This window comes from Dinoponera quadriceps, unplaced genomic scaffold (genome assembly GCF_001313825.1).
Source record: "Dinoponera quadriceps isolate SergipeBrazil2010 unplaced genomic scaffold, ASM131382v1 scaffold4444, whole genome shotgun sequence".
Lineage (NCBI taxonomy): Eukaryota > Metazoa > Arthropoda > Insecta > Hymenoptera > Formicidae > Dinoponera > Dinoponera quadriceps.
In genome coordinates, this window is record NW_014558991.1 from 457,968 (window position 1) to 475,457 (window position 17,490).

Here is a 17,490-nt window from a genome sequence, read left to right on the forward strand (position 1 = left end):
TTCCGCAGATGCTCTTTCGGCGAATTATTATTTGAGTCGCGCGCATTGAGCCTCACGGCAACCCGACCAAGTCCGGCTGAAGTATTTTAATTCTGCTTTCGCTCGTATATGTAATCATAAGTAAAATCAAAAAGAAATGAATTGAAACTCGCGGTTCGCACCGAAACAGTCGAAGTCCGATCCGGTCATCGATGGGTCTTCGACACGCGCCACAATGAAACTGAGGCAGATATTCGTTCATGGTTGTAAATTATTTACCATCTTTGATCGAGAGGGCACGATTAATTGCAGTTTAGTATTCATGGGGCGTTAATCAACAGTTTAGACCGATACTTCTTGCATGATATAAATAGCGATTGGCGAATAATTCGAGATTCATGAGGCTGTGATTGCGTGTCAAATAATGACGGATTATGGATGCCAGCTTGAGTAATACGAAACGCTACGTAAGGAACCTTGAAAGCGCGGTAGTACTCTGAGAGAAAAAATATTTTGCATGTATATATGTACGCTATATGTATTATTATACTATTATATATATTATATGTACCGTACTACTAGATGTATATGTACACACTGAAAGAAAAATATCTAACAAATAAAGTAATATTTTTATTCGATAGGAGTACTAAGAACATATTTATTTAAATCTCTCTAAGTTCTTTTGTTTAAGGGGAATAAACAATTGCTTTCACGAATAGCTGCTGGTTTAAGAAAATATATATTTTCTCACTTGGAAGAGAGTTTTTCTCAGTATATAAATATATATATACATATTAGTGTAAGTAAATATGTTATTGGCACCAGATAAGTATTTTTTATTCTTTAGATATTTCTTTTCTCTCAGTACATACATACATATATAATTAAAAATGTATATTAATATTAAAAAAATTCTTATGTACGATATAATATATATGATGAAAATATATAAATATATTATATTGCGTGAGATAAAAATACATATATTATTATGTATAAATATATCACGTACATAAGAAATATCTATGTATATGAAATGCGCAAAATGTACTAAAAAAAATGGGTAAAAGAACAAAGCTTTTTGTTACGCTACGTGATACGCAGCTTGAAACTCGTAGAAGCGCGCCGAGGTCATGCAACGCTCGCACACGTCCAAACATTGTGACAGCTATACCACTTTGGAGTGGATATCATCCGACCATCGCTGCACATACAACTGGAAGTTGGAAACCGCTGAACTAGAATGAGTAAATGAAAGAGTGAAAGAGAGAGAGCAAACGAGCGACAGAGATATCAACTCGAATCGCACGCCCGTTTATGTGCCTATCTCCTTTATGATGTTCGAATTCCCATAAATTTTTAGCGCAAGTTCCACAGATCAAGGGTTAGTCACGGGTGCATCTACGAGCTTCATTAATCATTGGTATTTCGTGTGATTTACAAGTTGTAAGAGCTAGAGAAAGAGAAAGAGGAGAGAATAGAGATATCGAGATCGTGATCCAATAAAAAACTCTGCGTACCAATGCCCATGGTTTAGCCACTGTTTACTTGGGATCCATTTCCAAAATTGGGAAAACAGCGAACGTGACTGTTTGTAAAGAGTGTGTGCTCTCCCGATGAATGTTCGATCGCTCTTGAAATCCCGAGGATTGAATTGCCGAGGAAGCGACGGATTTCCCGAAGGTCTCGCGAAAAGGTTTCGAACAGAACGAGAAAAAGAGAAGGCAAGAAGACGAAAAAGCGAAAACAATAGGCACCTCGTGATGAACGCGCGCATTCGTCGATCGAATGAGCGCGAAAAGCAAAATCGATACGATGCGGGATTTTCATCGAAAAAGAGAATCGAGCTCGAACTGTTCGAACGGAGCCGCCATCGGCGATGCAAGTAGTAACGACCCGATTATGGTCAGCCGTGGCTGACCGGCTGCGTTGTCGGACGCATTTCCCGAGGATCGCCGCGGGAATAGCTCTCTTTCTTTAACAATCCGCGAGCAAATATCTTTCCAACAAGTACTAACTTATAATTACACTCGCAAGACTGCTCTACTTTCTATGAAATATATCTTGGAACGTTCTCGATACGGAAGGTTGCGATAGCAGCAAAATAATCGGGGCGACTTGAAATAGCACGCAATAAAAAATTGTGTGTTTTAAAAACGATCCGCCGAAATTTTGTGTTACTTCAACATGGGAAATATGTTAAAGGTACACAAATATAACGTCGAATTAACATACTCACTTTGTCAACGTATATCGTATGAAATTTTCGTAACCTAAATTTTTCTGCAGTGATGGCCATGCTAATGATTTCACGCACGATAGACATATACCGAATTTATATTTTGTAAATATACTTTTATAGATTCGTACACAGCGAGAAGGGAGAGAGAAAGGTGTTAGGATTAAATAAACGTAATTAGTTTCATTTTCCCCGTCTGCTTCGCGACGCGCGTTATGGTCGGAATTTCCGATCGCGTTCGATAATTGTCGCTCCCCGTCGCCGATGGCACGCGGCTGTGTCCCGAATTCGCGTGTTTTCCCCAATTACACCCGTCGTCGCGCGACACATTTCAACGACGACGCCCGCACTCGGCGGGACGCGGCGCTGGAAATATTCTTCGCCTCGCGAGAGCCGCCTCGATCGACGACGAAAATATACAGCTTTGAAAACAGAATCGATCCCCGTGGCGCCGACGTTGAATTAATATTCCATGCATCGCCGGCATCGGGGGGTCGACGGACCTGGCGAAACGCAGGGTGCTATCAGGTGTTCGTCGTACACGACGGCGTCGAGGGGTCGTCCGCGACTCCGCTTCGCGGAGCGTGCACCGTAACACGCATCGGTGGAACGGCCGAGCGAGAACGGCGACGCGTAGCGTTACCAGCCGTGCGAGGACGGGGAGGAGAGAAAAGAGGGGTTGGCCGCTGGAGGGTGGAAAACTGCGAAAGAATAAGGAACGGTCGGTCGGAACGCGCGGTTAACTAGACGTCGGCTGAGCCGGGGGGGGGGGGGGAGGGGGGGGAAAAANACGAGGAGGAGGGCGAGGGGAGGAAGGGGAATGCGAAGATGTATATTTAGATACGCGGCTGATTGGATGAATAAATTAGCGAGACGGGAAACGGGTTGTTGTGCAGTTTAATAATCGAGTGAAACGCGTTAAGTAACGCGAGAGTTTCCGCGTGGAAGTAACGTCGACCCGGGATTTCTCGGTATCGCGGACAGTGGAGGAAAAAGGACGACGAGGAGGAAGGGGTTGCGGAGGGAGGGAAAAGGGATAGAGACGATGACGGGGCGATGCTTATTAAGGATGCAACCCCAGCTTTAATTCGTTTAAGATGACGACGTTGGCGATCCGGCCGCCTACTTCTCGTAATTAGATTCTTCGTGGCGCCGCGACTCCAGGTATGGGTGGGCAGGTCCGAAGTTTATATCGCCGCGCAGCTACAACTCGACCCCGCCAAAGTTAGGTGTTAACTAACTTGTAGATCCGTTGGATAAGAGGGGAAGCGGAGGGGGAAGAGAGGAGAGAGAGAAAGAGGGAAGATTCGGCGGAACCGAGTTTCGCACGCTTGCGGATGGGGGTGGTGGAACGTTCGGTCGAGCGGTCGCTCGTGCGGATGTGTACTTGCATGTTGTACACACGCGAGCCCGCGAGAATAATCCCGGGAAAATTGCCGCCGCAATTCTCTTAAGTTACGTAACACCGCTTGCATCCATCACCGTCGGAATACGAAATTTTCAGCCGAGAGTCATCGCGAAACGCTCAGATTCCGAGACGACCCGCTTCTTTCGGATTCTCTTTCGCGAGAACTCGATCCAACACTTTCGTGCGAAACTCGAAGAGGGCCTCTGCGACTGTGAGACACGCGGGAACGTTGTTCTTTAAATCTCTTCACGTGGCCGACCGACATATTCATCTATTTCAGTTCCAAGGTAAACAATGTGTGCACATTTCGCTCATTGAATATTATATCCAGAAAAAAATGCGCAAAACAAATAAAATATTGTAGAATGCATGCAAATCTATGTACACATAACCTTCCCCGCATATAAGCTACTGTCAATATTGAATATTTATAGTAAACATAACGTGAATTATAGATCAGCGGTAGAACTACAATCGGCTTATCGAGTAATTACTTCAATATGAAAACCTCGAGAAAGAGACTATCAAATTCATTTTAGTAAGAGACTTCATTAGAAAAATGCCGTGCTATTGTTTAACCTTTCGACTAATGTTTTAATAAACATGTTATTAAATTTTTCGCGATCAACCACTCGTCCCACTTGTGAGAACTTGCGTCTGAGAGATCAGCATCGGGAGTCGAAAGATTAATTTTGCATAATTCGACATACATACGGCCGAATATGATGTTAAATAACGAGGAAAATCAAATTTATATATATTCGTGTAATAATACGCTCAAATTTCAGAAGAACGAAGAGAGAGAGGTATGTATAATTCTATAAGTAATTACTAAAATTCGCCACCTAATAGCAGAGATGTTAAAAGGAATCCTTGCGACCTACAAAGGCCACAATACCACCTTCTCCTCTATTAATTGCGCACAGATAACTTTAATAAAGCTCTTATTGGCATTCTTCCACCTTCTGCGATTACCACCCAAAGAGCCAATTTGACTCGCATAGAAATCTCAAGAAAAGAATCCAACGGGGCAATCTGAAATTGCGAAGAAGGAAGAGATCCCTAAACGCATATAAAGTTTTCCGACGTTCCCTCTTTGAATTTCCGATCGAATTCAAATCAAACCGCCGATGAGGCACGCATCGCGGCCTCCGATCACGGATCGAACGGGCGCAGCGCACGGCCCATCGAGAGATTCGACGCGTCTCGTGTCATTAACGTCCCTGCCGTGGTTAATACATGAATCGGTTCGCCAAGGGGATCTAACGCGACACGACCGGGCATTAGCGTTTGCTGAATACCGAGGACGAGCTATTAGGCGGCCGATAAACCTCCACAAACGAAACGTGAGCGCGGTTCATTCTGGACAGCCACGTCTCATTGATAGCTCTGCGGGTGGTTTAGGTTTGCCAATGTATTAACGTTCCCGCATCGCCGACGCGTTATTGTCCCTCCTCCGCTATTCTCCTGTCGGGACGTTATCCAAATATGATTTTCGCGAACAAAGAGAGCGAGAGAGAGAGAAAGAGAGTGGAGGGAGGGGAGAAGGAGAGAAAGCTCGATGCAAAACGCTCTCAGATCGCACATCTTTCTTCCTCGTAGTCCTTGGCAACATACGACTACAATCTGGCGAGGGAGGGACGCCCCTAATACCGAGGCAGGGATCAACATTAATCGAAGGAAGCAGCCCGACGCTTCCGGACGCTCCGGCCACCCCATGAGACATTTCCTTCTTCCGCGTCCGATGTTTCTCAATCTCTGTGCGGAATTTTACGAGCGAGCGAGCTTTCTCCTCCCGTGACTTTTGCCGCGCGACGTTAGTCGTAACACGTGGGAGCATTCGCGCCGGATATACAGGATTTTTCTGAAACTGTACCATAGCAACGTACTTTGAAGCTTAAGCTGGGGTTGGAGATCCTAAAAAAAAAATGTTGAGAATACTTTTCGAGAGCTGGTAAAGTGGAAAGGACTGTCTTCAACTTCGAAAAATTAAGGCAGTAAGAAATGTTCTATTAAAAACGGAAAATTAAATTGAAAAATAAGATTTAATTTGGCATCTGAATTAACGCCGCGTTTTTCATGGATTTGTTTCCAACGTTTCGTCAACATTTCAGTTCACTTCTTCAGGGTGAGGAAGGATTTGAACCGTTTCATGTTTTTTTCATTTGAAAAGATCATATTTTTCCTCATTATTTACTTAACCTTTATTTTCTGGCAAGTGTATGCGTGAAAGTTCAGTAAAATATCAAATATCTCTATTTGCAATATCTGAAATGACCGCTTGATCCTTTTAATAAGCAAGAAATATCGGTACGTCCAATATTAACTGAGCGACGAAATCACATTTTTAAGCTAATTTCAGATGGAGCGTACTTGAACAGAATTCGCAACTAAACGAACTCCGGTGGAGAGATATTAAATATTAAAAGTTAAAACGTTGAACGGTAAATAATGACCAAGCTTTCCACGACATTTTTCACGACGTATCAGGATCCCGCGCTTGATTGGCACGCTGTACCGTACAGTTGGGGTGCACCCCGCGCATTTGCGCAGATCAATCTCCGAGAGAAAGGGGGGAAAACAATCATATAAATATAAAGCCCCCCGACGTATAAATACTTTTCCGAGCGCGACTTTATTCGCTCGCGAGCAGGTGATCGCCGGCGAAATATATTGATTCAGCGCGTCGCGCGAACGTACGGCGGAGAAATTGAAATCGAGGAGGGTGGGGAGAAGAGGGGGAGGGGAGCGCAAAAAGAGAAAGAAAAAACAGGGAGACTTACGGGTTCCATCGAAGCGCGTGGCGATAGTATCCAAGAAAGTGTTCTGCGGCGCGAGGAGGCCCTTCCTGGCCGGCATTGGTGCCGCCCCACCGCGCTGCGAAGCGCACGAGCCTGTAAAATGCGCATAAACAAATTATTCATGTTATATGCGATGTTATTCGCGAAATGCGGTCGCAGCCAGCTATTTGCCAATAAAGCACAGTCGGACAAACGCGACTGCATGCGCGCGCGCTCGCGCTCACTCGCCGACCTTTGTGTGTTTTAACAAAAACCTACCTTCGGCTCTATATTAAGTTGCGTCCGCGCGAGTAACAATGAAAAGCGCACACACACGTGCGAGAATGTGTGTACGCGCGGAATCGCGGAGATTCGCAAAAGATAACTCGTTAGCCGGGGGCTCTTCGTTACCGGATCATTAACGGAAGTACGAAGGGCCGTTGTAAATGCGTGTTTGTTCGCCGATACTCCACGGATATTCTCTCTCTTTCTCTCTCTCTCTCTCTCTCTCTTTCTCTCTCTTCCGGAAGCGATCCGATCGTTCCTTGTAGTTCCCCGTAGTCGAGGAATCATTGACCGTTCGCGTAGACGAGTAACCGGGTTAGTACCGGCGCAACGTGCCTCGCATATATCTCGGAAATATATATGCAAATTGGCCGCTCGCGCATTATAATGCGCGCGAACCTTGCAGCACTCGTATTTAATGAATCAATTATGAATTAAATGAAAACAAAGAGAGGCAAAGAAGGAGAGAGAGAGAGAACAGCGCTTATTTCATTCTAGAACAAGCCTCCCAAGGACAAGTAAGATGTATGATAAAATCGGAATGAAACAACATTACATTCAATTTAATTGAAAGTTATATTAATAAAATGATAATGATTCGAAAGCACGAAGAAAATAAAGGGAAATAAGTCCGCGAAAAGAATAAGCTATATAAAAGAATAAATTTAAGCTGTACATACAAAATGAAAGAGATTAAGTTATAAAGAAAATTAATTTATATTTAAAACTGAATCTGTAAAGTAATTTAGCGTGTAAGGTGAAAAAAATGTTACAGTTCTGGAAGTTACTGGCACAAATCACCAGAGAGAGGAGGACAGCGAATGAAAAAGAAAAAAAGAGAGAGAAAGAATGAGAGACAGAGCGAGAATGAGGCAGAGGAAAAAAACAAACCATCGACGTGTTCGCGCGAAGCATCGATTCTTACGTAATCGTCCGCGACGATGAATGAAAATTGCCCGCACCGGACGGAACCGGCGACGTGCGGCGCGATTTCCGCTCGAGTCGCCAAACGCACGTCGACATCATGCGAAATAATTCGCGATCAGCAGTTTTACACGCGGTCGCGTCGTCGTACTCCTTTTTTATTTCCTTTTTTATTTTTTCGATATCCGACAGGGGGGAATTTGTTGCAATCTCGCGATCGTGCGCGCGTTTAAAGAGTGATAAATATTCACAAGCGTGTCGTTTAAGTGTTATTTGCGCTCGTAGAAATTCCGCTACTATCCGCGTGGGCACGCTTAGTATAAATTATTCTGGCCTTGCGTGTGCGTGCGCGCTCGGCTGCGTGTGTGCGCGAACGCTATTTAATAACGCTTTCATAACGGCTACGTGAGCCTCATATAGCTCGGTGATTTTTCGCTTTCAACGCTGAATACGTGACACAGACTCCAGCCGTTTGGCGCTAATAACGAGGAATCGTTTACTATCGTTCACCCATTCCGTTTCAGAATGTCTAAGCTGAGAGGAAATTTTTCGGTATCTCCGTGACTGCAATCGCATAGCGAAAGATTATAACTAGGAAAACTATTCCATATCAGAGTTTATTGATTCCAAAGATCAGAATTTCTTTAAGACAGGGCATTTATGCATTAAAATCTCAATGGGAAAAGTGTATTCGAGCAAATGGAGCGTATTTTGATTAAATAAACAATTTTTGAAAAAAGATGCAATTTTATATATTCACTTAAAAATCTGACATTTCATACGCACCAACCTAATATTTTTACAAGTGTTACACACAATCGTGTGTATATTGATGTTGCTGGATCAGCGAAACGATACAAATCGTGTCGAAAATTATAATAATTTTGGCAGAATTAGTAGCGATGATAATAAAGGAAAAAGTGGTGCTATGGATCCCCATTTACATTTTGTACAATAACTTTGTCAACAATTAATATTTTTAATTGAGAACTGAACGATTAGATTTGTCCAAATATTGTTCAATCGATTTTAGATTCAAAGTTGTGGAATGTTTATTATTTAGGACGTTATTTATAAAAATATGGCGGCACTGCGTAATGGGTGGAAGAGAAATAAGGTTGGCCTTTAAATAAATGGATTAAAAAAATCGGTTTTGTTTAAATTAACACAGAATGTTTTATTACAAAATTATATATGTATTCGAGGTAAATTCTTAGAAGGAATAACAATGAATATAACCGTGAATTTTTAATGTAGTACTGATTTACTTGTCAGAAAATACATTCTTTAAAGAGACAGCAGTACAGTGTAAATGGAAGTGCAGCAGTGAACTATAGGTTAGAATCGACTTATCGAATAACTACTTCGATATGAACAAGAGGTCGTCTTATCAGCACTCTTAAGTGACATCAGCAAAATGCTGTTGTTTTTTTTTTCATAACTCGAAATGTGTACAGCCGAATGAAATGTTAAATGATGAACAAAATACTGAAATATATATATATTCATGTGATAATACACTCAAGTTTATAAAAAATGAAGAAGTATGTGTATAATTAAATGATAAAATGTACCTTGAAAACATTTTGAAATGTTCAAAAGTAAAGATGCATTATAACAAATACTGGTTATTATATATTAGCATATTAGCGCCACTATGTAACGTTAGGCTATAAAATAAATGATTCCATAAATAATCACTAGAATTTACTACTTAATAGTGGCGATATTAAAAGGAGCCATAACATCTACAAGGACCATAATACTGCTTTCTCTTCTAATAATTAGTCATAATTTTGCGTTGTCTAATAACTTGTCATCATAAATATAAGATGTAAATATATATATATATATATATATAATTGGAATGCTGCCAATAATAGAAATATCAACAATATTAATGTGAATAATATCGATACATTTTATCTGATATTTTTTGTGTATCCATATCTTTATTAACGATACGTATCGATACGGAAACGTTGTCCAATAAAGATATCAATATTATTATCATAAAATAAATACTTTTGCCCGATAATTAACTTTTTATTTTATTTAATAATTAATCTTCTTTCTCTCCGTCCATTTCCTCCAAGAGAATTGGCGGATATTCGATAACACCCGTTCGCAAAATGCCCTTCGCGTGAAAAAGAGAAACAAGAGCAAAAATTAAAAACTGAGAACGTAATATCGCGCAATGTGGGTGCGTATGTATGCGACAAACACCAATATGTTTCAATAAAACGCACGGCGCAGAAATTTTGTATAATTTTTACTTCAGCAGATTAATTCGCGGATATTAAAATTCGACTCGTTCGAGAGCCGCCGAAGTCTCGCGAGCCGTCGTTGGGAAAACACTTTTTCACCTTCTGTCACCGCTGTCTGACATTTCAGGCGTGGAAATTGCCGGTCGTTCGAGCGCGCCGCGTTTTATCAGCGGCGGTTTAAGTGACGGTATTAATTATTCGCGTGCAGCGTTTGCTAAAGCAGATTGACGGCGCGGACGAGCGAGCGAGCGCACGCGCGCGCATAATGCGCGGCGGAGATTGCCGCGCCGAGCGAGAAATCACGTTTGATATCCGAAATTATTATACTCCGCATTATTGTAGGTCACGTTTTGTTGCGCGGCCCGGCGCTTTAATGATCCGCACGCTCGCCGTGGCTTTCAGACGGGAGCGAGTTCTCGCCGGAAAATTCCACGCGCGTCCGATGCACCTCGCTTTATTTAACCAAGAAGTTTTGCGCTGTTCTAACGATTTCACTGCTCGCCGAACTCACCCAAATAAAACTCCCCTGACGAGCGACGGTCGGGGGAAGCTCTGGACGATCGCTGGGGATCGCTGGAAATCGCCGAAAACCCAACGCTACTTTACTCGTCGTCCGACACATCGCGATGCGCGGTCCGCGGACCAGTATTGCCAACTTAGCTTATTTCCCGCCATTTCTAGTTTATTTGAATATCAACTACGGTGCAGAAGTCACGTTTCAGCTGATTTTCATTTTGGCGTATTTTCTTGGTCATTTGAAAGTCGCAACGGCGGGATTTTTTTTCTCTAAAATAAGTCAGCTTCCTTTTTTTAAATTGAATTTTAATTAGACCCCATTATGCACGGAAAAAGGTTAATTTCAAATCAATGATGGATATTCTCATATGCATATAAGCAAGAATATTATAATCTTCTTAGAAGATGTTTCAGTCTTGACTTGATTGAATTTGTATCGATGAAAGTATTACTCGTACTCATTCAAGACGAAAAATCTCCCAAGGATATTATAATATTCTTGCTTATACATAAAAAATACCGATCATTGATTTAAGACTATTTCTTTCCGTGTAGTATTCATAGTCAGATCTCGTGAGCAACGCAGTAGCCAATAAACTTTTAGCTTTTATGGAAAAACGACACGATACGCGACGTTCCATCCAAACTCGTGTATTTACTTTATATTCGCATAATAAAGCCAATTACATCCGCGAAACTATGTATTTTTTTCTTTAACTTTTCCGCGCACTCCCACATAAATACAGATCGTACGGTCATTCACGGAACGGTAGCAACATTTTTTTTCTATAAACTTTGCAACACGCCCGCGCCCAATAAGAGAATTCATTTTTTCAGAAATTTTCAGGAGGTATATTTTCCAACTGGACGCTAGATGCGTTGCGAAACTCATCGAAAAAAATGCGTTGCAACCGTCCTGTGACTGACCGCACGCGTATTTATCTGTGGCTTATTTTAGAGAGGCACACGGAAAAAAACTCGGTCGAATTTATCAGACAGTGAACGAACCAAACGTGTTTCGGCCGAGGGAGAGAAAATCTCTGACTATGAGAATCAAAGATTCTCTTAAGAAATTCTGTTCCTTTCAGCCAAAACGCGTTTATTCATTGTCCGGTAAATTCAACCAAACTTTTTCCTCCGTGCGTGTACGACGGATTTTAACCAGTTCAAATTGGCAACATTATTTCAGAGAATCGCTGGAGATCACTTGCGACCGCTGAGGAAATCGCTGAGAATCACTGTTTTACTCAATGCTCGCGGTGTTGCGAAGGTGCGCGAGGTCGCGGATCATAGGGCAGCGTCGCTTATTTTTCAAGAATCTGCGCGGACAAAGAAACACGTTGCTCATTTCGCCGTTTTTCCGTCCGTTCGTACGCTCGTTCACTCGTTCGACCAACAGGTTGCTTTTGTCGATACGCGGAGGACCGCGGGACCTTCCGCAAAATTTCACTGCACCGTTACGTGCTTCGGTTGAATTATCATCGACACCTCTCACATCCCCTCTCCGGGAACAAAACGCGACCGAGTCTCCCCGCGCGCGCGTGTATCGCGTTTGTAATAAAAATCCTCATGTAATCGAGCGGAGCGATTAACCGCAATGGGACAACGTCAATGTTCCGCCGGCGCAAATACGTACACGAGGAAGAATCTACGCGTGCACTGAAAAGAAGAAATTGCAATTTTTCGAAATAAACGTTTCTTGTGGCATTTTCTTCGATATTTATTGATTCGAGAACAATTTGACCGCGATGACGGAATAGATATTTTTGTGGAATATACATAAGTTTTCCTGTTAATTGGTTCATTTGTTAGAAGTAAGATTTTATTTTGCCGTATTTAATTAAACGTTTATTTCTGTGAAATAAACCTCATATTTCACAGATAAATTTTTAAGTGTTTTCCCTCGGTACGAGGAGAATTCAACATTCGCAATTATAATCGCACATTCGCCGTAATTGCAGTCCGGAGGCCGGCTTTCCTGGTAAACGCCACTACGGCGTGATCGACGATGACTTCGCATGCGCTATTGCAGCTATTATCTTCTGATCGGAACAACGAGAAATATGAAAGTCACTGTGAAATCCGCGACGAGGTCGACAACGTTCCTATCTCGATGTACGATCGGCGTCTTGTAGAGTGCACTATTCTCTAAACGGAGAGTTATTTTCAGCCTTACGCATAATGCGTAAGATTGAAAATCGCACAAGCACAGGGAGAAAAATAATTTGTTGGTGCAGTGAATTTTATGCTGTCGCGATAAAATCTGCCCGTTACTAGATGGAGCAGCAAAACGATTTGTTAAGAAATACTAATTGCCATTCACTGAATTATTCTGTTGGATCCACAGATTATTTTGCCGTAAGAACAAATTAGTAAATGTAGGAAAACAATATTTTTTCTTTAACAGCAAATTAACATGTCACGAGAACAAATTTATTAGAATTTTTCTCTCCTGGCAACAAAACTGTTTCTGCCCTAATTACGAATAAATTGGCTAATTTGGTTATGAGAATTAAATTTGATTACTGTTACAATGAATACGCTGTAGCAACAATACGATTTCGCTACAACAGCAAAATTGTTTTTTTTTTCCGTATATCCATAAAATGCATAAGGTTGGAAGTGGCAGAAGTAACTCCAGTTATAACGATAGGGTCGATAATGGCTCTAATTATAATGTTTTCAAGCTTATGTGTACGTGTGAAAGGCTGAAAATTGTGTAATGGTACAGGGGTAAAAATAATTTTGCTGCTGTAGCGAGATCACATCTCGTCATTATTGCATATTCGTTGCGATCAAATTTAGCTGGCACGGCCAAATTAGCGAATTATTCGTAATTACAGCAGAAATAGTTTCGTGTTGTCAAAATAGAAAAATATTGCAGAGTGAATTTGTCTTTAGGACACGTTAATTTACTACTGTAGAAAAGATAGTGTTTTCCTACATTTGTTAATTTGTTTTTACAACAAAATAATTTGTATAATAATTATTACTTCGTTTCATTTCATCCCACCTGTTAACGGGAGATTTCCCCTTTAATACGATATCTCAATAATATGAATTGATATAATACTATAAAAAAATTACATGAAATATAAACATCATGACAGAAGCTAGTAATATTGAATTACCGCAACAAGAGGAAAGCGGGTAATGGACAAAATGCTTAAATAATGATCGATCTAAACGCGGCTGATGACCTGTGAAATACATCAATCAAATCGTTGGAAACGTTTCCTATCACGGACAAATTGTCACTCAGCTTAGCTGAAAATTCCCCATACTGAGTTCTATGCTCCTCTTCGCGAGACAAACTCTGAAAGGTCCGACAGGAAAACTAATCACATACAATCAAGCTCGAGATACCAGTACACGACAAATAATGAAACCTCACGATCCTGTACAAAAACAAGAAATCATCGAATGCACTCCTACCAATGCTCTTAAAAAATCACTTTGCCGCTCCACATAGTAACCGACAGATTTTCCTGCGAAAACGTAAAATTCGCTGCGCGCCGGCGACTCGTTTCTCCCCGTGCGAAAAACGTTTAATCCGCAGAACGGCACACAATAACGCGCCGACTGCGCGATGATCCGCTCGTTTTTCCCCGCGTCGGCGAGAGCTCGACCGGCATTGTCCCGTGACCTTCCAGCGACAACAAAACATCGTCGCGAGCATCGTCGCGCAGGTGTAACTTCTCACGTAACGGCCGGCGTTTAACGACCGCGAGACACCGTGGCGAGAAATTACCGAGCGATCTACACCGCGCCGGGAAAAGCTCGCCTCCCCCCCGAAACTCACCTTGTGGAGAAACCGGTCTCGCTCACTGCTCGAGCATATCCCACCCGGTCCGGCACCCTCTCGGGGGAGATCGAGTGGAGGCTGATCGTCGCTGAGCCGGTTCCGTGCACTCGTCCGCACTACGGGAGGATGGCAGCGGTAACAGCAGCAGTAGCTCGGGACGCGCACCGGCCGCGCGAATCGTCCGCTGGCAATCGCGTAACTGACCGAGCCGGGGGGAGAGATTCCGTCTATCCTGATGGCCCGGGCTCCTGGCTGACTTGCGCCCCTCGCGTCGAAGCGCAACATGTGGTAAACCGTGCTAGGTACAGACACACGCGAGCCTCCCGGTCGGTGAGGGCACGAGCGTGTACCTCCGACGGGAGCGCCGCGCCGACCCCTCGGCAACCCTCTCTCTCCCTCCGCGCAGAGGGAAAGGGAACGAACAAGGGTTGCGCACACACGCGCGCGCGCTCCGACGAGCTACTAGCCTTTTGCGCGCGCACCTGTGTCTCGGAAAAATCTAACACGGTCATCGGGAATATCACCCGCTTGAGTTTCATCTTTTTCGGGGGGAGGGGGCGGCTGTCGAGAGCGCGGTTTTTGCTCGCCGCTGATCGGCGACGCGAGGAAATGTTCGTCGGGCGATATCTGCAATTCGGGGCGAGATTCTATTTGTAATTTCGCGTGCCGCGCGTGTAACGTGGAAAACGGCCGAGCCCCGAGAAATTGGAAACTCGGAGGGCTCTCGTTACTTCCGAATGAAATTCCGATTCAGAATCGCGGGCTCGCGAATTGCGGACCGCTGCCGGGAGCGAGGTTAATCCCGACCGATTGCGACCGCGAATCTTCTCCGGCGAGGAGCGCTATCCAATGAGCTTCGTTATGGACATCTAGGTGTACAGTAAACCACGGCAGCAATCGTAACGCGCATCGTGTAATTGGATTATTAGTATTCTCTGCAACACGTTTCTGGACATTAACGCAGAGCCATTACAGTGACAGATTACCGCTTCGACTCGACGTTCCCGCTTCTTTGAATAATCGATGAACGACGAATCAATAATGCGTGCGCCCGGGAGATCCTAATAACTCACTTATCTAATCTTCATCGGACCATCGTAACATCATATCGCACCAATATTCTGTCGTATCGGCGTATCGTCATACGATCGTATCGCACTGGTCAACAGGTTTCGCATCATAAATTGCATCTTTTTGGAACTTTAATTTTTTCTATTTACGTCGTTTTTCAATCTTGCGTTAAATTAATATGAAAACATGAATGTGTGACATTTGAAGTATTTTAAATTCAACACAACATTGTTGCGTACTGCGTGTCTACTATTTCCAGTGTACGCCGAAAGAAAGCGAGGAGAATGAATTCCACCCGGTGCGGGCGAGCGTCGCGTCCGAAACTTCCGAACGTTTTCCACGCCATCCGAGGGGCCACGAATTACCTCCTTTTTCCGCGGAAACGCGCAAAAGTTGGGCGCGAAAATCAGCGTGACTCCGAGACGAAGTGACGCGACATGACGGATCGCTGGCTACCCTCTCACCCTTCTCATCCCTGCTTATGCGGCGGCAAGTTGCGAGATGGTACATCCGTTATTCCGTTCACGGCGACGTCGTCGCGCCGCCGTTCATCCGTCCATCCTCGAGAAGAACGCGGGTCGCCCCCGCGTGCCGCCGATATATTTTCGTTCGTCGTTTCGGCGGCGTTTTACGACCACCGTTACGAGAGCGGCTCGACTCCGCGCGCTTACCTTATTTCCCAAGGCCGTGGCAACGGCGCTACCCGAGTAAACACCCTTCTCGCTTTTAGACGAGAAAATCGGATTTCTTATGCAATTTTTTTTCTCCGCGAAATATCGGGTATCAAGCCGCCGTGGTGTATTTGCGCGCGGACGGACGCGCGCACGTGTACGTTCGCGTGTCGGACGCGAGGTGGAACAACGACGAGTTGCGAGATATCGAGGAGGAAGAAAAAAAGAAGAAAAACGCAGCGCGGGGGTGAATCGACTTTTTCGCGCACAGAGGTCGGCGCGCGCGCGCGCGCGTCCCCCCCCCCTGCTGCCGCCTCGTGCGCGGTCTATATTGAATAAAATGTTGCCGTAGGTCAGTTTGATGGTATTGTATAAAGCGTTCCCGGCCGAAGAGGGTCGATGACTGTATTCGCGTGCTAATCCTTCATGAACGGGTCGCGGCAATCTGCAAGCGTTCCCGATATAGATCGCTCGTCGCGAAAGGAAGAAGAGGAGGTGAAAAGGGAGAAAAAAATATGAGAGAAAAACAGGAGAGAGAAAGAGAGAGAGAGAAAGAGGGGAAAAAGAGGCCGGACGCGATTTCGAGCCGCGAAGCCTTCGGTGATTATTTCTAATTTTAATACTCGAGCGATTCGCAGGCAAGATGAAGATTCGGATATAGCGGGCGCGCTAGCGTACGTCGGGAAACCGATTAGGGTGAAGCACCACTCCGTTGCGTCGAGTCGAATTAAGGGCGGCTGGGTGATCTTACGGGGATAAAATATTGAGAGATCCTTGTGTGTGCGAACGAGAGGCTTCGTTCCATCGGCGAAATTCGACGCGCTGTTACGTGCCGCCACGAGGATCCCTGAATTTTTCCCCCTTGGAAACCTTTTTCTCAGAACCCCCGGGCATTTTCAAAAGCTCGCTGCCGAGACCCGCGTCTGGTTAAATAATGTAAACACCTGGCTCCGTAGATCTCTTGTAAATTCCGAACACGTTAAACATATAAACGGCCGTAGTTTCCCGAACACGGGAAAAACGAATCGGCTGTCCGTGCAACTGAGATTTAATTAGGCTTAACCAGACCTAGTTTTTAACTGTGGGAAGCTATTTCTTTTCTTCCGTACAGAAATTGAACTTCGTGGGTGTCACGAGGTAGTGAATTTGTGTTTATAACACCGCTACTAACCAATAATGTAAAGCTTACTACTATTAAAAGCTGGATAATGGCTAGATAAATAAGTTAGCTGATGGTTAAACGAAAGAAATTACAGCTATGATGAAAAGAATCACAACTAATGGCCAGGCAGTAATGTAAAGAACTAAATTCGAGATTAAATGGATTCCTAATATTAAAGTAACGCCAAACTTTTCACCACGTAGGAGTTGATTTCTGAAGTCGTTTTATGAAGAAATGAACGCGTGCTCATACGAACTTTTCATCACAAAACGACCGTAAAAGTTAATTCCTAAAATACCAGACGGTATTTAAGAGACACCCTGTATATTCATTTATTCACTATGACGGAGCATAGAAAAAGACCGTCTTCAGAGTAATTT

The 17,490-nt window shown here is 43.7% G+C and overlaps 1 protein-coding gene across 2 annotated transcripts in view; it reads right to left on the reverse strand.

The window, feature by feature from the left end:
* LOC106750098 (potassium voltage-gated channel subfamily H member 8) overlaps positions 1–14,396 on the reverse strand; it is a 49,124-nt gene extending 34,728 nt beyond the window's left edge. The window contains exons 1-2 of one of the 2 annotated variants that reach the window (XM_014630188.1): positions 14,204–14,396; positions 6,413–6,523 (exon numbers count right to left, since the gene is read on the reverse strand). In XM_014630188.1, coding sequence (XP_014485674.1) covers positions 6,413–6,488 — 76 coding nt within the window. In that variant the 5' untranslated portion in view covers positions 6,489–6,523; positions 14,204–14,396. Of the gene's footprint in view, positions 1–6,412; positions 6,524–10,396; positions 10,466–14,203 lie in introns of those variants that run through there. The other variant, XM_014630186.1, reaches the window with a different exon arrangement.
* Positions 14,397–17,490: the final 3,094 nt, after the last annotated feature.